General features: G+C 38.1%; 2 protein-coding genes across 9 annotated transcripts in view; both read left to right on the forward strand.

Annotated features, from left to right (window-relative positions):
- The window catches only part of kcnh2b (potassium voltage-gated channel, subfamily H (eag-related), member 2b), a 232,764-nt gene extending 226,713 nt beyond the window's left edge, over positions 1 to 6,051 (forward strand). For both annotated transcript variants that reach the window (XM_087788776.1, XM_087788777.1), the window contains one exon: positions 39 to 6,051. In XM_087788776.1, the coding sequence (XP_087644902.1) occupies positions 39 to 428 (390 nt within the window). In that variant the 3' untranslated portion in view covers positions 429 to 6,051. The remainder of the gene's footprint in view (positions 1 to 38) is intronic.
- A 1,885-nt stretch (positions 6,052 to 7,936) lies between these two features.
- The window catches only part of LOC148081743 (uncharacterized), a 63,407-nt gene continuing 50,150 nt past the window's right edge, over positions 7,937 to 21,193 (forward strand). For all 7 annotated transcript variants that reach the window (XM_087788768.1, XM_087788772.1, XM_087788771.1 and 4 more), the window contains exon 1: positions 7,937 to 8,060. The gene's annotated coding sequence lies outside the window, so the exon portion shown is untranslated. The remainder of the gene's footprint in view (positions 8,061 to 21,193) is intronic.

The following is a 21,193-nucleotide window of genomic DNA, read 5'->3' on the forward strand; positions in this document are numbered from 1 at the left end:
TATATATACCTTTTCCATGCTTTTGTGTGTCCGTGCAGATTTTGAATTCAGATGAATTCGAGGAGTTCCCAGTCAAGTCTCTGGACTCCTTTCAGCCTTTGATCAGCACCAGTCAGGACCGTCTTGCCCCATCAGCACAGGAGAGCCGGGGGCCTCACCTGGAGCTGGACATTGGTCTGGGAACTGAGACAACGGTCGTATCAAGTCCAACGCTGGGCGAAGGGTTCGGTTTGGACGGCCGGGATGGGTTTAGGTCACCGCCGATGAGTTTCGGTCCACCGGCTGGTGTCGGCCCCAGAGAGGGACCAGCATTACCGGACGGGGATGTGGATCCTGAATCCCAAAGGAGGCTTTCTCTCCAGGAGCCACACTCACATGTGGATTCACGGACACCGCAGAGACACAGGTCCGACCCTGGCGGGAGCTAGGAGATGCAGAGGGCAGAGGAAGGATGGAGGAACTATATGGGATTCCACTGTTTCTCTGGGCTTCATGAGACCCTGAGCATCGGGGAAGTTGGGGGGGGTTAAAGATTCTAAATATTTTTCATTGTAATATCACCTCTGACCTCAGAAGAACATCATGAAAACAGGCCTGCAGGACAAGGACGAACCTCCAGGTCCACCTCCTCATCCTCAACCAAAACCACGAGCCTGGAAAACGCCCGACTGCTTCTCCGTAGACCAATCCCTTTACTGCTATATCCACTTTTGGATGAGATCAAGCTAAGACAATGACGTACGGAATAATAAAAGTAGCCATTCACGTCTTGCACTGAAAAATCCTGTCGATGAAAGTGATTCTTATTCATGTCCTCAGCGCTTCCAAAAAACTCACAAACTGGTTGGTGTGAAATCGTAGTGTTAGCTGGCCTAACAGGAGAACTGCTGTCTCGTTTCTGTCTTTGGTTCCCTCGCCTCTGATGTCTTGTCCCCACCGGGAGGTGGCGTTTGAAGAAGCCCTCCTCCCCCCAAGAGCACACTAGACTGGCTGGGTCGCACCTAAGACTGGTAACCAGCACGATAAAAGCCATTATTTTGTATGGATGAACATATCAGCTGCCCGGTGTTACACGTGGAGACGGACCAGGAGGACAAGTTGCAGACGGGCTCACTGATACTCGACCACATGAATCAACTATCTTTAAAACCAGAATAGGAAGTCAATTGAGAGGGGAGGCGGGGGGGGGGGAGTATCTGCAGTCTGTTTTAACATCATCGTTCAATTTGCTACCTCAGACGTCCGACGAAGCAAACGCCCCAAATGCTTTTAACTTGTACATACAATTTGTCACGTCACACGAGAGAAATACACGAGTTTGCCAGTTGACGACCAGAAGAATGCGCTATTATTCTATGTACAGTACAATATGCAAACCCAGAAGAGACGAGGGAGCGTTGCTTTGATTATCTGTCTTTGTGTGCTTCACATCCAAGTCCAAAGCTTCTATGTAGCTGCGTGTGTGTGTGTGTGTTTTTTGTTGATAGCTGCCGCCCAACATGTATTGCGTCCATCGTTAGAGCAAACAATCATGTCCAGAATTCTCAGAAGGACAGATGATCTCTCTGTCGCAGCACAAACTAAGAAAAACCCTTTACAGATGAAAAACTTGCTGCACTTCCCAACATATTCTTTCAAAGCATCACTTTATTGATGACAACGCATATAAATAAAAGTGCAAATGTATCACCTATAGCCATATTTGTACAATTATAAAGTTGATTTTCTGACAACTGCTGTTTGCTGAAGACAACATAGTAAAATACCACATTACATAAGATTTGCTGAACAACTCGCCTTCAGACAGAAGGTGTTATCGAGAGAGAATTTATTTTAAAAAAACAGTTTACTTGCCTAAATGGAATAAAGTGAAAGAAATCCCCATCTTTTGATTTTAAAAATTGAATCATGACAACAATTTTTATCTTTGGCCCAGTTGCTTAATATTTGGACATCTTTACATGTGGCAGGATAATAAACCAGTTTGTCTTCCTTCCTCGATAACTTTGATCCAATCATCCTTTAACCAGGAAATATTTGTAGCAAATGAGCAACATCCAATGACCTTTTTTTTTTAGCACTTTATGATTTCAAACCGACATTTAATCAGACTCAGGAATGTGTCAATCATTTTTTTTCTTCTTAACTATAAACCATCAATTACGAAAGAAACATTTAGAAGAGTCACTTATTTATTTGAGAGTATTTCCCCTTTAAAATGAAGAATAACGATGATTGTATTTTGGCTGCTCATGTGGTCGAAACTCATTTATTTATGAATATGGTTGTTTAATATTTATCTGATGTATTTTTGTGGCTGATTATCGGGGGGGTGTTGTGTGTGCCTGCATGTAAATAAGATTCTTCCGATTATGTATTTTCTTCGAAACTTTCCCGAATGCTTCAAGAGGAAATGAGATCACATATACTTGCTCATCGATGTGGTGGCGTAAAAGCACGTCTAACGCTTCTTAGAGGTGCACTTTAGTATCGAGCCTGTTAGATCCCTGCAGACATGTTTCACTCCTGGAGGTTTTTCCAGGATGAAAGAAAAACATTTTATTTATTTTTTTTTTACTTAAAGAGCAGCATTTGTTTGCTATGTGAGCGGGGTGTTAGCTCTTTCGAGTTGAAGTCTGCGCCGCGCGACCCTGTTTACAACCGGAAAACTAAAGGTGTGATTTGGTTGGTGGTGTCTGTTTTTCTTTTCATGTTTGTTGTGGAAGTTTTGGTGTTACCATTTGCTCACATGTTTATACATTCATTTGTTTATTTCCTTTGACAAATGCTTCCTCTGATACAAATTGTGGTACGATGACAGTTCTTTCTTCAAGGCCCCTCGAAAGGCTTTCTCAACATCACTTGTTTTTATTTCCGGTTGTAGTTCATATACATACGAATATAACTAGTGTGCCTTTCACGCAGACAAGAGGTTCCTTTACACATGGAAGACCAGCCTAAGACAACCCAGCATCTCACTAGGAAATAGACTGTTTCCTTCTCCATCATTTAAGTAAGTAAGTAAGTAAGTAATATTTATTTATATAGCGCTTTTCTAGACCAGGGTCACAAAGCGCTTAAACAATCAAAACAATACTCAAAAAAGTATATACTTTAAAGATCAAGATAATACTGAGAACAACACAGGAGTTCCAGAAAATCAAGGAAAAGCCTGAACAAATAGAAACGTCTTAAGATGTTTCTTAAAGGAGTCAGTAGATCCATCAAGCGCAAAGAGAGAGTCAAACTTCAAGTAGATCACGTGCTGTTCGCCCAAAAGATGGTGCGGTGCGTTTAATACTGTTGAAGATTTGAATGACTCGTCATCATCCCCAATTGTTACAAAAGCGTTCCCTAAACAGGAAGTAAGCTCTGGTCACCATGTGTAAAGATCATCAGTCGTTTTTTTATCGTCGTGGAAGGAGAACTAGTGTAAGTAACATGGAGTCAGATGTGGGTCATAATACAAAACAGTATTATACATAAGGTGAAAACAAAAACTACATTTATTGTAAGTAAGTAAGTCATTTTTATTTGTATAGCGCTTTTCCAGACCAGGGTCACAAAGCGCTTAAACAATCAAAACAATATTCAGTAAAGTATATACTTTAAAGGGCAAGATAAAACTGATAACACAGGTGTCCAACATTAAAATGTACTACAACGCCATTGACTAGTTAAGCAACCAATCAAGCATTCATGTTTCTTTACAGTATCTATTATGTGTTACAAGATGGTACTTGTAGCTCAGTGGAGAAGAAGAAAGGTTATTTATCATATATTTTGTAGTAACTCTTTTCTAACTCATTTTATGTGGCCCACCGCATGGTTGGCTCAAATCAAAGCAGATTGATGTTCTTGTTGATATGAGTTAATTGTAAAGATGTTGTGTTTAAGATAAGAAAGATATTGATTGTCAACAATAATACAGAAACTCCCGATAACAGTACAAATGTGATAGAAGACGACACACAGAGATCATTTAAATATCACCTAAGAATGAAAGAAAAATGTATCATATACATTGCAAATATATTTTTTAGTTTAATTAAATGATTGTGTGTACTTGAGTTTGACATCACTGGTTTAAGCAATGTCTGCTGTAAGTAAAACTGCCAGATCGACATAAATATTATCTACAACAAACACTTATTTCCTTAATAAAAACACATATAACAATATATTGTCAAAATAAAAAATAAAATGTTAACCCTTAAATAAATATGTATGTTGAAAGTTCTATGTGGGACATTCCAGACATGGAAAAAAAAGGGTAATTTTATATTTTTAACTAAAAACATGCACAAAGTGACTCACAACAGTTATTTTAAAATTGCTCATGAACTAGATATGTCACACAGTTTCGTAGAATGACCCAATACACTGATCACCATTTGGGGGCGTGGGGGATAAACATGGGTGGTCCATTGGATCCGTTATTAAACTCAAATATACACCAATTTTGCTCCCCTTTATTGTTTCTCGTGTTCATCTACATTGGTTGTTCAAAGCAATACAGAGTCCTCAAATTACTTTTGGGAGAAACCCAGTCGCTTCATCTGTGTGTGAGCTAAATAATTCCAAGCCAATATTTACAAAGTGCTGCTACTACTGACCGTCTCTAATAAAGAAAAATCACCTGTTCTTGTATGACAAATGTGTTTACATGTGCGTGGCAGGAGTGTCGCTGCGGCTAGAATTCCCCTTTTCCACCTTCTCATGATGTTCACGGTATCACGCGCCGGCTTTTCCTCTTTTCCCTGACGACTCGCTTCTCCTTTTACACTAAAACCGAAGAACGGAAAACAGCTGAAGTATCTGTTTCTGGTCGCAAAAATCTTTATTTTGGACGTCTGTTGACATTTTTTTTTTTTTTAAAACTGAAGCAGGCTCTCTGTGTACTGTAGCGAGTGTTTATGTTGTCGTGCAAACACACGTCACCTAGTGGCCTGAACTGTAACTTTACATTCAGAACTATGACCTCAAAATCTAGAATGTGGTTGTTGTTGACTCTTCTTATTTGACCCTGTTCATGTCGGTAGACTTTAGTAGACGACTCAATGCTAGAGGGTACTTATGTGTAATGCATACTGCATACTAGAACGGTAGAGGGTGCACACGAAAGGGGATTTCAACCCGCAGGAGTGTGGGGGGGATCGGTGAAGATAATTAGTGATAAATCCCCTTTAAAACTTGGACACCCTGATAGCTCTTCCATGTGGCTGATCTTTTTTTCAGCTCAGCTCACCTTTCTATCAGTTCTGAAAGAGCATAGAGTTCTGTATTTGTAGATATTTTCAGCACTTGGGGGGGGGGACGGGGGGTGGGTTTGGTACCGTTTACACACTGGATCTGTTCTGTCAACTCCTTGTCTGTACATACCGACTTCTTTTACCTGTAAAGGAAATAAACTTTGGCACTTGTATAGCCAGCACTATGCAGAAAAAAAAATATTTGGCATGCTTTGAAATGCAGAATACTATAGAGGAAAAATATACTATTTAAATAACAGCTACTCTAATTTCTCATTAAATAAAAATAATACTCACTTTATGAGAAACAAATGAGGATACCCAGAAAAAGGATTTTGAATATTGTGCACATTTTTACTTGCATGCTGCATCGAGCATCAGGCGGAGAATCGGATGTTCTACAGCTGAACTAGAAGGATAAATAATGTTGCATGTTGGGCACTTTTCTAAACCCCTAGAAATGCTTGAAGACACATCAGGTGCACCTTAAATTATTATCCAAAATGTGGCTACCAACCATTTGCAGGTCTAAAAACATCCCCAAGTCTTCGCTGTCGCGCTGAAGGTTTGAAGTTCATGCTGCCGTGTTTATTCCATGGTTTGTGATCTGCAAAGGTTTTTCAACATCTGTATGGAAGACACAAAAAAAAGGATGATTTAAAATAACTTCATATCAAATGCTGAGGAAGGTTAAGTGGAATGTTGCAGCTGCAGGTTCTTATTGTGTGATCGCATTATAAATGGTTGAACTTTATAAACATTTCAAAATATTTCTTTCAATAAAGCTATTTGAAAGCAACCTGTTGACTGGTGACTCATTCTGCATGTATCCGGATATCTCCTTAAGTAGATGTGTTTTAGACTGTTTTTGTTAATGTTATAATACCATTTATTAATATTATCATTATTATTGTTATTATTGTTGTTGTTATTTTCACATCCATGACTCACGGAGTAGATCTATCAAACTATTGTTTTAATGCACCACAAGACCACCAAAATGTTTTACCACAGCAGGTCAGAGACTGCGTTTGCATTCATTTCCATAATAGATAAAGTACTGAGAGGACATTTTGACATTTACAAGACGATGACACAGGACAAGGACCCAACAATATCCTTTCTATCACTTTGTAAACAAATTAACCAGCAGGTGGAGGTGACGATTACAGTGTTCTACCAGTGGGTGGAGCCAGAAACAAATACACCCAATATTGTGCGCAAACTAGATACTGTATATACAATGTTTGGTAGATGTTTAATACTTGCGTATAGTAAGTGGAAAACATTGACAACACTTCTCTTGCAACAAGTAGTCATTGGTTTATGGCACAAAAATACAAACAAAAACTCAGATATAGGTCAATATGCAGGGTCGTGTTGTAAGGTTAGTGAAGAGAATTCAAGTATTCTATATGCATCATGAAGGTGCTGAAGACTCGATGTCTTTAAGATTAATGATAATCGTAACCAAACATGTTGTGAACTTACCACCAGCTTCAGTGTGAACAATATTTCTAATGCAAACGCATTTATATTGTTGTTATTGAGTAAGTAAGTAAGTTAGTAATTAGTATTTATAGAGCGCTTTTCAAGACCAGGGTCATAAAGCGTTTAAACAATTAAAAAAAAAACAATAAAATAAATACTTAAAAGGTCAAGACAACACAGAGACAAACACAAGAGTCTCCGGACATCAAGGAAAATCCTGCACAAATAAAAATGTATTGACTCAAATTATATGATGATTATTTATTTATTTTTTTAAAGGAAAAGGGAAAGGAAAAATAAGAAGAAAAAAAAAGAAACATTTCTCATACAGGTCTGACGATGTTACCACGATGTGCATGTTCAAATCGAGCTTGTAAAAGCCCCATTAAACCTAAACCTATAGTCAACTTAAGTAAGTAAGTAATTTGTATTTATATAGCGCTTTTCCAGACCAGGGTCACAAAGCGCTTAAACAATCAAAAACAATACTCAATAAAGAATATACTTTAAAGGGCAAGATAAAACTGATAATACAACAGGAGTTCCAGAAAAATCAAGGAAAAGCCTGAAAAAAAACAAATAAACGTGTGCATCAATATATTGCCCACTAGGGGTCACTGGTTTTCTAAATTAACTGAAGAAACACGTGGCTTAGGATAAGTTTACCAATTTGATTATTATTATTTTTTATATATAAATCTGTCATTACTAGCAACATATTTCCATCAAAAATAGACGAAGGTAACATAAATTGTATATTAAATTATTATTTTTTATATCATTTTTAACATAAATATCGACATTATTGTCAGAACCGTGTAAACGCGGGATATTATCTATATATATATTGTTTTTTAGTTCTTATCCTCATTTATGACAATGAATCGCAACTTTTTCTTCTTCTTGTTCCGGCGTCACAAGGGCGTAGTCCTGGACCCTAAAACGTATCCAGATCCCACTGCTCCCGTCCATTGGAGAAACGCTTGTCCCGTAAAAGGAGTCAAAGTTCTCCATTGTATGCGCGGCGCGTCCGTCAACCGTGTAACTCCTGACGACGAGCAGGCCCGGGGCACTGCGACGCCGCCATTGGTCCGCGCTCACGTCGCGTAAGAGTAAGATGGAATGTCATTGGCTCGTGTATCTGTCAGTCAGTCACGGGGACTCGTTATTCGTCGGCGGACTCTTTAGGGGGCGGGGCCCTGCGGCCAGCGGTGTAGTGTGGTGTAGTTCTTAGGGGTGGGCGGATCGTAGCGGTGACAGCGAAGCTCCGGAGACTCCTGACCCGAAAAAAAGTGTCTAAAAACCAGCCAACTAACGGTGAGTGGAGCGCGAACACGGAGGGTCCGTGAGTGGGGGACGGTGCGGGTGTGTGTGGCGGTGCGTGGCGACCGGAGGTTTAAGGGCGGAGGCTGGCGGGGAAGGAGCAGTGACATGACGGTGATTTTTGGATGAGTGACCTCACGGTCCGCATCACAGGAGGAAAGTGTTGCCTTCAGGTGCACCTCGGAAACTTACCGCGCATGCTAAGACATTATAAGCACTGTCATCGTGTACGTCAGCTGTCGCTCGTTACGTGAACGCCTCACGCTCAATTCAGGTGTTAGCTAGTTTATATGTAACATTTATAACGAATAAATGCCGTTATATGTTAGAAAAGGCTTTTTGTTTGACGTGAAACCCTTTTATTGTTCATTTTTAAGTGAAACAAACTTCTTGGAACTATGCAACAACAAAAAAAAAAGCTAGCTGTCCTGATGCTAGCTCAAGTCACTAACCTTCTGTCCAAACGTATTCTGCAGTGTTATTTTCACCCGTTACCTTGGATTAAGTCACCAATAAGATACTTGGATTAAATAAACATTGGTTTCATTTTGGGTCAATTTACGAAACTTCTGCGTAACAACTGTCACTTTCATTTTTTTCTACCCGTTCCTGTCATCACGTGACACAGTTTCGTTTTTTTTTTGCAAATTTAACTATTATTTCGACTCGTAAATAGTATTTACATTTGTTATATAACTCTTCTTCTCGTTGGTTAAAGTCAAATATATTTTTATTTATTTTTATTAAAATTCTGGTTTGCATAATTGAAGATATACGTACTTCAATATAGTGGATTCAGAAACTCTTTTAAGTGATGTCACTTCTCCAGTTTACAAAAAATATTTACTCAAGTAGTTCAGATGCTTCAAGTAAATATGAAACGATATTTGCTGAATCTTAAGTACTCGGGTAATCATTACAGCTAAAAGGAAAATGGGTCTTTAATTCAAAACTTACTTTATACAATACACATCTAGTAGAGTTTTTGTTGCCCTAAAATGTTAAATTAAATTAGATCAACACTTGAAAAAGGTAAACAAAGATAAAATTAACTCATAATTACCTATTACGATGACGGATTATTATATTTAAGATTTTCCTTTTTGTCTTGATTGAATATGTTATAATAATTGGGTCCAGAACTCTTTTAGGTTGCACTTTTAAATCGAGCATGAGACACTCTTACCACACACTGATCCTTTTAGTGTGAGTTCACTTTTATTAATAGCCGTTAAATGCAAAGCATCACCTTCCAACAAGCTTCATTCACAAAAGATAAAATAAACAAGGAGAGAAACCCTACAGGATTGTTCTCTCTCACTCTCCCTTCCTCCATGCAGATTATTTTCCAATCCTCTACAGCCAGATTACCGAGTGAGGAAATAAGAGGTGGGACTGATCTAAGGCCCTGATTCATTATGGACCTGATCCAATCAGGTCCCTAAAATGTCCTGATGCTTGAGTCCTCGCTGTAAGCCCGCCAGAACGGTCAGGTATTAGGCTTGTGTGTTTTTTTGTTGGTTATCTAATCGGGCTAGGGCGTGTTCTTTACGCTGCTCGCTGTCATGCCGGCTTTTCCCATCGTCGTGCAGGAAATGAACAGCTTCAGGATCTGACTGCAAACTTTGACAATCTGCGCGGATGAAAGAATGGCTTCTAGGGATGGGTGGGCGAGGGCCGGACACCCTGTTGTTAGACGAGGAATGAAACCAAAACAAAAGAAGAATCTGAACAATTCCCAAGCTTTTTTTCCGACCGACCTGACGCGACTGATGCTATAAAAGGCTAAGTGCTGTGTCTTGTAATCATGTAAGATTCAAAACATTTAGATATCCTTTTAAATAGCTCTAAATAGATAATTTAAAGACCGTCCTGTCACATTAAGCTCTTAAATTTACGAAGCATTACAGAGTCACTGATATTCTATGACTACACAAACCAGTTTACTTCATGTAGTGACACTTTAGACAAGTTTTGTTTTGTTTTATTACCTTGGCAAATAAAAAATCAACAGTGCCTGATTGATTTATGAGATGAGGAAAGGACTAAATAAGTGACACATGTGTTTTTTTCTTAATTTCAAAGCTGATGTCTTCAGAGATATTATTCTTCTACGAAAGAAAGCAAAGATTGGTTACTCGGATAAGACACAATGGTGATTAATACGATCACTCTAACAGTTGCTTTCTTACTTCTCTTCAAATCCACATACTCTTAACTTCTTTCAGTTTCAGTATGTCGACGCTTTCTCCATTTCTCCCAGATTATAACAAACTAGCTTCCTTGCTTACATGAAGTACCACAAGTTTTGGAAAAGTTTTGAAAGCATTGTTTTTCCCCTGTGAGAGTGTAGCTTTGTACTGTGTCCTAAAAGGAGAACCAAATAACTATCCAATTTAAATGTGGGTCCTTCTGGTCTTCATAGCAGGTCACTATTGTTTTCATGTCTTTCTCATTGTACTTGGTGCTATAATTTCTCCCTTTCTGCAAATTAAATTTACATGGATTAGGAATCGTTTTATTAAGTCAACAATCGTGTGGTTGACTTTTCTTTTTTAACTTGGAAAGAGCAGGTTTTTCTTTTTATTTTGCACACTTGTTCAACTCCTATTCCCAGGTTCACACCCAAATAACATTGTTGTTCATAACTCAGCCTTTAAATTTAAATTAAGTGGAATTAAGCGATCTCCACGCTTCCCCGTGCAGCTTCTGTCACAGAGATTCGAATGAATAGCTTGATACCCAAGTTGGACAGTTTGTTGCGCAGACTGCAGTCGACTTAAGTCTTTAATCTGAAGACATTACTAAAGAGCAGTCTCATTAAACCGCTCAGTAACACTACACCGTCGGGTTCGCTGTCACACAGCTTTGACATCAATCGAGAGTGTCCCAGTAGAATTTAGCTTTGAAATTTTGTTGTGCCATATTTTTATTACTGTGATCTTTTTTTTGTTCAATACAAAATCTTCATTGAGGTGCCAACTCTGCAATAGTGGATGTTCAAGTATGAAGGAAAACGAATCACATAACCCTCATTTTAAACCCTATTATCTGCTTTCTATTATACATGCCCATAGTTTGCCTTGATAAAGTGTTCTCATGTCCAACCGTAGAATCATAAGCGCACATCTCCTGGTTTAAGACTGACTCAATTCGTGCCATCTTTTATATTAATTGTATATTCATGTGTTAGAAAACAGTAGTCTATATGAAGAGACCTCTTGTTGTGCTGTGGCATTGAAGGAATGTCATTATCGATTTAATAATTAATCGTCATTGACTGCCCTCAACACACCCACACACTTAAACGCACAACCTGCCAACTTCTGTTAAAGTTGTCTATATCTTGACATGTCAATTTCAAATATGGATATTGAACGTTCCTTGTTTTGATCATAATTTCTTGTTTGAAATCGATCCCACAATTCTTCTAATATCTAACACAGTTTCACATTTATGAAGCAGTTTTTATGCTAGGTTTTAGATTCTAGCAAGAATAAGAATTATAACATTGTTCAAACTTTCAAAATGGTTTCCTCTTGATCTAATTAGTCTATCTATATAATATATATGTCCTGAGAGGGCAACTTTCCATTCACCATTTAAGGTAATCAATTGTGGTAAACATGGTCAATGGTTCCCTATAGTTAAGTGTGCACTCAGAGTCGTATTGAGCCGACTATGGATTTAAATACGTTGTTAACTATGGATCCAACTGTCTCTCTTTTTAATGCATAGTTCTGTATGTGTACAAAACACCATAATGGGTTCCAAACAAATGCATGTCTGTCTTAAATAATTCATCATTATTGAGGCGAAGTGTTAAAAGTTGTGAGGGTTGAACCGGCTCTTGAATGTAAACGACTGCTGGTGAGTTTGGTGGAGAACACGGTGGTGACTACAATGAGGAATTAGTGCCAACAATGGGGAACAATAGTTTTAAAATGAAACTAAAAAAACAGACACTGATGGTAATTTGTAAAACATGCTGCCAACAAGTTGTTATGAGCAATTAAAACACATTGAATAGCTTTTACCTCTGAAAGACATGACAGAACAAGAGAAGAGAAATTATGCAGATAAAACAAAACACAAATGTTGCCTCAAAGCATCACATTACATTATTACATTATTATTATCGTCATATTTTTGTACAAGTACGATACGACAAAAGTTCAAGAGACGGACTTAAATTTTTTGGATAGTTATACAATTTTATATAAAATACTGTATCTTGATGTTATCAATAGCGTGTATCACAGCACTAACTTGATCAATATTTAAAGGGCAACTAATGTGTTGATTTAAGTGTGTCTTAAATTGATCTTACACGTACTCATCATTATCTGTCTGTACAAAATGATCTTTAAATTAAAATATTTACATTATCTGGTTACGCCCTGTACACAGAAAACGCTTTGTTTTTTGGGGGGGAAATTAACTCCTGTTCACCTCAACCACACCGACTGTTCTATGATTGGTCAAGTCATTTTGAGCTCCACTCTCGTAACATCTTGTTTGCTGAGATTTAGTCATCCTTTATAATGGTTTCTTTGGATCCATTTTTTTTTAATCTATGATTTCCTTTCATTATTTTGACTGCATCCCGATGCATAAACCAATTATTAAAAAGCCCATTGCAATTGGATTTCTCTCACGATACTCAGTAACTTGTGTGAAAGGTGTCTATTCCTGCACTTATTTACATACACTTTCAAATCAAGACTGTCCAACCCAAGTGTTCACATAGATACGATTATAAAGTATAACACCAAATTCAATATAGATGTGTAAAAAAGTATGATATTCTTTATTTGTGCAGAAGGTTTTCTACTCTACACCAGCAGAATTATTTGATAGAAAGTGGTGATATTAAAAAACAGGTGAGTCGAATGGTGGAAAGCTGATGTAACAAGCTGCCTAGTGGACAGATGTGTCAGCGTGGCACCATAAAGACAGAGTCATAATATAAATCGATGATGGTACACGGTGAACCGGTGCTAGTAATCCCTCTCGCAGAAAGCTGGACCAGCGTGTCAGCAGTCAGGCCTGCAAATCTGCTCAGATGGGACTTACTGTGAGCCATGAGTCATGCTTCCAGTCATTGAAGGGTCTTTTGCTTGACATAATGTTTTCTCGCATTGCTCGATAGATTCACATCAATTGTGTTTTCATAGTAAAGAATATATTACCGTGATTATATAACCGGTGTAAAGGAATCGTCTGTGATCTGAGAGGCGACAGATTATATGAATGTAATCTGAGCCTCCTGCCTCATTCAAAGAAGCAGCCTGAACAACTTGTCTCGTATGACACCAAGGAACTAAATCCTGGCAGAAGAGAAGCTTTTGGAAAGTAAGCTGACTCAGCGAGGCATTTTTTTTTTCTTTCCCTCAGCCAGATTAACTATCAAAGTAGTAGGATTTTAAGGGTGGTGAGTTAGAGCATCAAACGTGTTGTAAGTGAAGTTATTGCAAACATGTTGAACATGATCTCTTCACCACAATTGTAACGCACTCATGCACCGTCAATGGTGACGAGGCGTGACCCAGTTTGACCCGGCACATAGTCCTCCTGGGTGTGTCTTCGACAATACAGAACCAAACCCAAGAGGCAGATGGGGAGATGAGAGTGTGTCAGTGGAGCACGGTAGAGATGATGACTATAATGAATTTAAATTCATGATTGAGTTTCGGAAAATTTGTGTAAAACTATAAACTAGAACGATCCTTCCAACTAGATGCATCAATATATGATGATTACCTTTGCCTATATTCTTGTGCTTGTCTCGGATTCATTTATTTTAATTGTTTCTTTTAAATGTCCCTTGTTCCGGGACAAGAAATGTATGATAAATGGTTGTTGGTGTTCAAGATTTATTTTTTAGGAAGGTCCCACTCATTCAAGTGTCTTCTTATTAGTCTAGATCTAGCAAAGAAACCCTGACTTCACAAAACAATCAAGAAGTTGACATATCTTTTTTTTTTAACTGAAATAAAGAAATACTAGAATAGAAAGTTTAACAAGTGTCTAGCAGGGTTCACCTTAAAAACAGACACTTACTTTTATATCATGGATAATAGTAATGGTCTCGTGAATATCATAGTATACTTGAAATCACAATATTTTTTGTTTTGGAATCAGAAGTGGTGTGTGTCTGCGAGTGAGCGTCCGAGCTGCTTTGCATTCCATTGTGATGTGTTCAGCCTGCTTTGCAACAATAGAGCATGGTTCCCAAAGAAACAGTGTGTGTGTATTTGGAACTACTATCTATGTACAGAAGAGTCATTCTGTTGCAGCCACAGTGTCAGATTTGTTTCTTCACCTGTGCTTCTGTTTAAAAGGAAATGCTGTACAATCTACTGTGAACAAGGGGTCCTTGACCTTTTGTACACTATGGGCTAATGTCAATTTCATCATTCACTAGCCATCACTGAAAAATGGTAAAAGTAAAATGACATCATCTGCAAACAAATGAGGTGTTATTATCAATGCATCTCTCAACACTTATGCTGCGTTTCAAGTCGTGCACTTCTCTGCTTTACATTACACGGTAGGACAGTGTACTTACTTGCGCAGTGCACACATTTCAACAGGGTAGTACTGTCTCAAATCAAACACTGCCACTACACTCTTACCAGAAATGACTCGACAACTTCTTCTTCTGCTACTTTTCAACGGTGATTGCAACCGGCCGTTGGAAATCCTAGCGCAGACTCGCTTTTTGTTGTTTTGTTTGTGGTAAAATGAGTGTTTCCTCGAAACAATTACGCTGGTATAGCGGATGTTAAGAGTGCAAAGTATCCATTGATCCACGCTTAATTTCAGTCTGACTTCTTGGTCTGTACACAATTGTGTACTCAAAATATGGATTGTAAGTGCAGAAGTGCGCGATTTGGGACACATAATAAAACAACAGGAGTTTTGGTCTGATCTGCCTCAAGATGATCCCATAAAGAGTTTGTGTTTACAGGAGTCACAGTCTAATGTTACTTTGAAAAAAAGCACACTACATTTATCCCAAACTAATATTCCATAAGAATCAATAATCAACAAAACTGATTTTTAATTTTATTTTCTTTCTGCGGCCTGTTACAAATGCTTAAAGGATCGGTACCAGGACCCCGGCCCAGGGGTTGGGGACCAGTGCATTAAACAACATAATGATAGGTTTTAATATCTGTGAACTGAGAGATGGTTTAACGCCTTCAACACTCGTGTTAATGTTATTTTACAATGTGTGAGTTGTCACTCCTGGCCTCAAGCTGGATTCATTTAATGACCTCAACCTCCTTGCTATGAGGTCGCACGCTAACCACTGCGACACCCACCATATCATCTTTAAACACACTCCAAGTGTGTCTCATCACTAGCATCGTGTTGATATCTGTGTCTCATCGGCTAGTATTGAGATGTGGCTGCATCAGGTACAGACTTGTAAATGCTCTTTTTAGGAATACATGACAAAAATATGAAGATGATTAATTCACGACCGCTTGAAGGACCGCAAGAGGGTCTCTACTCCGGCTGAAGGAAAACACATCCTTCTTGCAAAGCATTTACGGTTTCTTATCTCATTATCTGTGATGAAGTGATCACTTCTTAATTGATTTTTTTTTTTTACATCCAATTGCTCTTTGCTCTCATTAGTTTCATGTCGACTGTATTTCTTTTTTCTATTATTGATGTGTATTTCGCTCATCATTTATCCTCCATCCTCTTCTCTTCTTCGCCCTTTATCATGTCTCCCGCTTGCATTATTTAGTATATATATAAATAATGAATACATCCCTCTTATGTGTGACGTCATGACACCGGACAGTTATGTAATGTTCACATGCTTCAGCATAAGCATGTGTTTTCTTTTGAAAGGATTTAAAGTGGATACATTCTGTTCATCCCCATTAGACCAGCTCTGCATGATTCACGAGCAATGCTGACTCGGGTGTTTTTCCTTTTTAAAAAGCTTCCTTTAGCTGCGTTTCGTGTTTATGGTTTTCTCACTCAGAATCCCAGAGCAATTAGAAGCGAGTGAAGATATATATTATATAAAGGAAGAGCATACTTCATGTCCATGGTTGGGATTACTTTAGGGAACTTGACTAAAGCTTTAAAGATTTTCTTTCTCCCATGCTCAGATCCAATTATTGTGTAATATGTGTGTTTTTCTTTCAATGCGGGGATCAGCATAGCCACCAAGAGGTTTTTCATTTTCATCAGGTTTCAAACTCTATACCACAAGAGGTCAAAATCCTTTAAAAATTGAGGACAGAAATATATGTAACTCTAAGTGGATTATTGTTACAATTTCAACACTTAATCTGCCCAAAAAATCATTTTGAGGTTAATTTGCCATTTTCTTCATCACTTTCTTTTACTTAAATAGCCTATTTTTTGACAATTCTTAAAAACAACGTGTTGTTGGCTGAGCATCTTTTTTTTCCAAAATACTAACTACAGAATGAATAATTGTTATCATAGCGGAAGGTTTGTCTTGTCCAAGGAACCCATTGTGTCATTATCTTTCTGCCTGTTGTCTTCTCCACTGTGGTTCAATGTCATTTTAAAAGCCCCTTAGATCAGCAGGACAATGTCCCAGTCAAGGTGTTCTTGTAATCGGATCTAAAATCAATTCTTCCTGTATCACAGTGTATCTCTCTGGTTATTCATTATGTCAACAACAGAAGGAATTTAAGTGCAACCTTTTACTTTTGTGTAGGATAATGTATCCATTAGGCATTATAATACCATGGTATGATTTCATATGTGTATACATGTATGAAAAGTAGGTTGAATGGTTTTCCTTTGACACGTATAAGGTGCTAATGATTATTAGAATCAGGTTAAAAACACAAAAGAACACAATATGAAAATGCAAACATAACAATAATAATAATGATTGTATTCATTAAGAAAAAAGATACTTGTTAAATGTAACGGTAAAAACAATTACATGATCATTCTGAGAAATTAACCAGTAAATATAATAATACATTGATCAACTATGTGGTCATGTTGTGCAAAATGCTGTTTGAATGTCTTCAGTATGACCTGTTGCTGCAAATACTCGTAACAAGTCTCACTCCAGTCTCATGAAGAGTGTTTCCGTGGAAAATTTAGAGTGAAACTAGCCGCAATGAAGTTGTACTACTCACACATTCCAACCAAAACAAATGGTGGCTTCATTTAAAGAATTCCTGGGAGTCAGCATTCCATTCTGGCTCTGTCTGTGTTCATGCGTGCATGTGTGTGTGTGTGTGTGTGTGTGTGTGTGTGTGTGTGTGTGTGTGTGTGTGTGTGTGTGTGTGTGTGTGTGCATGCTAGCGTTTATTGACAAAGACTGTGGGACTAGGTTAAATAGATTGAATGGCCGGTGAGGAATGTTTGCGATAACATCTCGTCCAGATTAGAGCCACGGCAGCTGATAGTCAGGACACTTTGACCACTAGCGTATTCACAGACACGTGCACACAGATAAATACATTCTAATATCCATTTTCCATTCTGGCCAATTTTTTGCTTCGGTGCCGCAGACTTCCGAGTCAGTTTGATTTGGCTTCGGCAAACCGTCTGTTAACCATTGACAGAAAGTTAGGACAGTAGTTAGGAGTTATCTGTCGGCCTACTTGGAAGTTGTGATTTACAGGGTGTGAACAGGTATCAGATGACAAAGTCTCACGCCTCCCCCCCCCCCCCATCTGCTGTCATGTAAACTGACTATGCAAAGGTCAGTTTGTGTGCGAGTGACTTCATGGGACTAAAAGAGCTTTACCTAAGAGTCCGCAGCTCCTTCGGTGTCTATATTCATTCATGTTGTATTCCATGGCACTTTTATAGTTCAAGGGCACAGCGGCTCTCCAGACCAGTGTGGTAGATGAGACTGTCAGTGTGAGAAGGAATCATTGTCAAATATTCCCACAGGAAGTATTTTTTAAGTGTTTGATTTCCCTCACGTACCGTATACCAACAGGTACATAGTCATAGATGTTAACAGGAAATACAATTGAACAAATGGAATGACTCACTGTTGAGTGTGAAAGTGAACATGATGAGGAAGAAAAACTTTTATAAAACTTTTTTTGGTAATTTGTATCGCATATGTTTAGTTATGTGTCTTGACTTTTAATGCTAGATTTGTATTTCTATTTGTATCTATCCGTCAGTTTGCTTCACCACGAAAGATATAATAAACATTTTGGTAAAGAATGTCAATGTTTGGATCAGAAATCCCAACAATACTTGGCATTTACCTCCTATGAATTGAAATACTGAAGGCAAAACAGAGAAGAAAGTTTGTGAATCCAGACAGAATTTTTTAACCTATCCACATTTTGATCATTTTCTCCCAAATTTTCGAAAATTTTTATAGAACTGTGTCAAATCATTTTTCAAGTTATTTTGTTATCAGAGATCTCAGGCGATCACATCATGATATCAAATAATAATCTTAGATTGACAAAATGAAAACAGTTTGAAGCTTAAATTTGAAAGCAATGTGGCTTCCAAGCTAAAGCAGGAAAAACAACCAAAGGAATTTTTTTTTTTATGTCGTGAAACTTGGTGGGAACACCACAAACCTACTGTTTAAGTTTGGAAGACACCAATTTAGTAGTATACAAGAAGTATACAAAGGCACACAACTGCTGAATATTGCAATATGACATAATATGGTGTTATTGTATCGTAGCTGAAGTATCATGATGAATATCGTGTCTTTAGGTTCTTTCCTATACTCTAATTGAATGGTTATTTAAAGACATAATGTTTCTAGAAATTAAAAAGAGTGACAGATGTAGAACTATTTCTAAACCAGTGGTGGACAATTACATTTTCTTAGCGGCCACATTTATATCCTAGTTGTTATTAAGGGCCATCAAGCTAAAATATAGGAATGAAAAGTGTAAAAACAAGCCAAATATGCTAAAACTATTATTTGTACCACTATTTCCAAATATTATTTAATGTTCATGTTCTAGAGTATTTTTACGGCAATAAATGGTCATAAAAATGACAATAAAGACAATGAGGTGGATGAGAAAAGTCCTAAAACAAAAAAAACCTATTGTCATATTTAGAGATTAGTAATGAATAAACAAAATAAAGACACAATAAAATAGTTCTACATGAATACAGTCAAGGACCGCATGTGGCATCCGGGCCACACTGTCTGCTCCATACCATGTATGACTTCATGAATTAAATATCTTTGTCTTCCATTTTTTTTCTGCAAAAAGCTTTATATGTACCCTGAGAACAATCTGTCATACTTCGACGTGGTACTTCAAGTTGACATACTTGAGGGATTACTTGGCTGGATCTCTTTGGTTTTACTTCTGACTGTTTTTTATCACTGTGAGGCTGACGGTGTGTGTGTGTGTGTGAGAGTGTTTTACACAACACTGGTGTGTCAATGCAGATTAAATAAAGGCTTAACCTTAACCTCTGCTTTTGGGACTGCTGAGGGGCACAGACACGTATAAACAGAGGCACACACACACACACACACACACACACACTGGACTAATCCACATTTCCAGCAGACAGCACAATAGAAACTGCCCGGGGTTTCCTTCCTTTGTGGAATAACGATTGTTTCCGAGTGACCACACCAAAAGTACAGCGGCTGAAATATGACCCCAACGTATCATTGGGTTTGCAGTCTCTCTTAAAACATGACTTAATTATAACTCATGAACCCGTATAAAGACAGTAAATGACTCTGGATGTTAAAGATTGTATTTTGGCAGCTTGTCAATGATTTGATTAATGAATGTTTCAAGAAACATGTCTGGATTATTAAGTAACTCGGGACATTGTTTCAATCCTCTGTAGAATAATATACAAATGAGCATCTCTTTTGATAAGAAGTCACCTTTCAAAGGACACTTTTGGACCAGAATCTATAAGAAATATCTTATCAAGTAGCCCAACGCTCATTCTAAAACTGACCTTAGCAATGTGTATGTTTGCGGTCCTGGTTGGATAATTTTCTATTGTCTATTCATATAAAAAATGAAACGCTTTTTGGAGAACAAGTAGTTTATTCTGCCTTCGCAATACATCTATATAAAGAATACTTCAATTAAATGTATGTCAATAACACTAATGTGCTGTTTATCTCTTTAATATTTTTCCCATCTTAGCTATGGTATTTTATTTAATTAAGTCTTCACAAAACGTTGGCCCAAAAGACAAGTTAGGCCCGGGCTTGGGTTTGGACAGGGATCAGCTTTGGAATCTTTGCATCCGTACACACAACAATCTTCGTTACAAAAACCTCACAAGGCTCAAAAACCCCACGTGAAAAGCCTTTTCACACAATATGATTATGACTATGTTGTGTCCCGGGAGGATCTTAATATCCTGACAGCAACATGTTTCCATTTTCAGCCATTATTAGTGAGTCAGGGTGCAGTAGACCAGCAGCTGGCACGCACGACTGTTCTCTGCACTCACATGGACGACGACGTTATATATGGAAACTGGGGCAGCGTTTCTCGCCAGCGAAAGCTTTGTGGTCAAGGCAGAAGGCAAGCGTTTTCCTGCGACACACCCTGGTGACACCCAAAATATCTGAGACCCAAACATTACGACACATGCAGGAAGAGCTCTGCTTCTCAATGTCTGTTGAATAATTGATTCAACATGTGTCTTTCCATCCTTCGGTTTTTCTTTCTGCATCGGCTGTGAAGCGGTGATTGAAGTTTATTTTATTTTTGATCAAATTAATTCATAAGACAACGCTTCCTTTTCATTTTTTTATGGTGATGATCATCTGTAGAGGAATTTCAACCCCTTGAAAACGTATGGAGAATGTTCAGAAAGGTCTTCTTGTAGTAGAAAAGTCGTCCAGCAGATGGAGCTGCGGGGTTGCAGTTGTGACTTCTCGAAGTAGTTGAACTGAATATTCAATTGAAATCCGTGCGGATATAATAAGATAAATTAGGAATTCATTTTTTAATGAGTGTGAAGCGCCGGGACAAGCAATAAGTGGTGAAAGATAAGATAAGAGGGGGGGGTTGGAAATATGGTCAGGATGATTCTGAAATGACGGAGGATGATGCCATTAGGCCGTCAGCTGAATTATCTAATAGATGCCTGGTGTGTCCCTGTTAGGATCCTAGCTG

Source organism: Callionymus lyra, chromosome 4, assembly GCF_982586985.1.
Source record: "Callionymus lyra chromosome 4, fCalLyr1.hap1.1, whole genome shotgun sequence".
Lineage (NCBI taxonomy): Eukaryota > Metazoa > Chordata > Actinopteri > Syngnathiformes > Callionymidae > Callionymus > Callionymus lyra.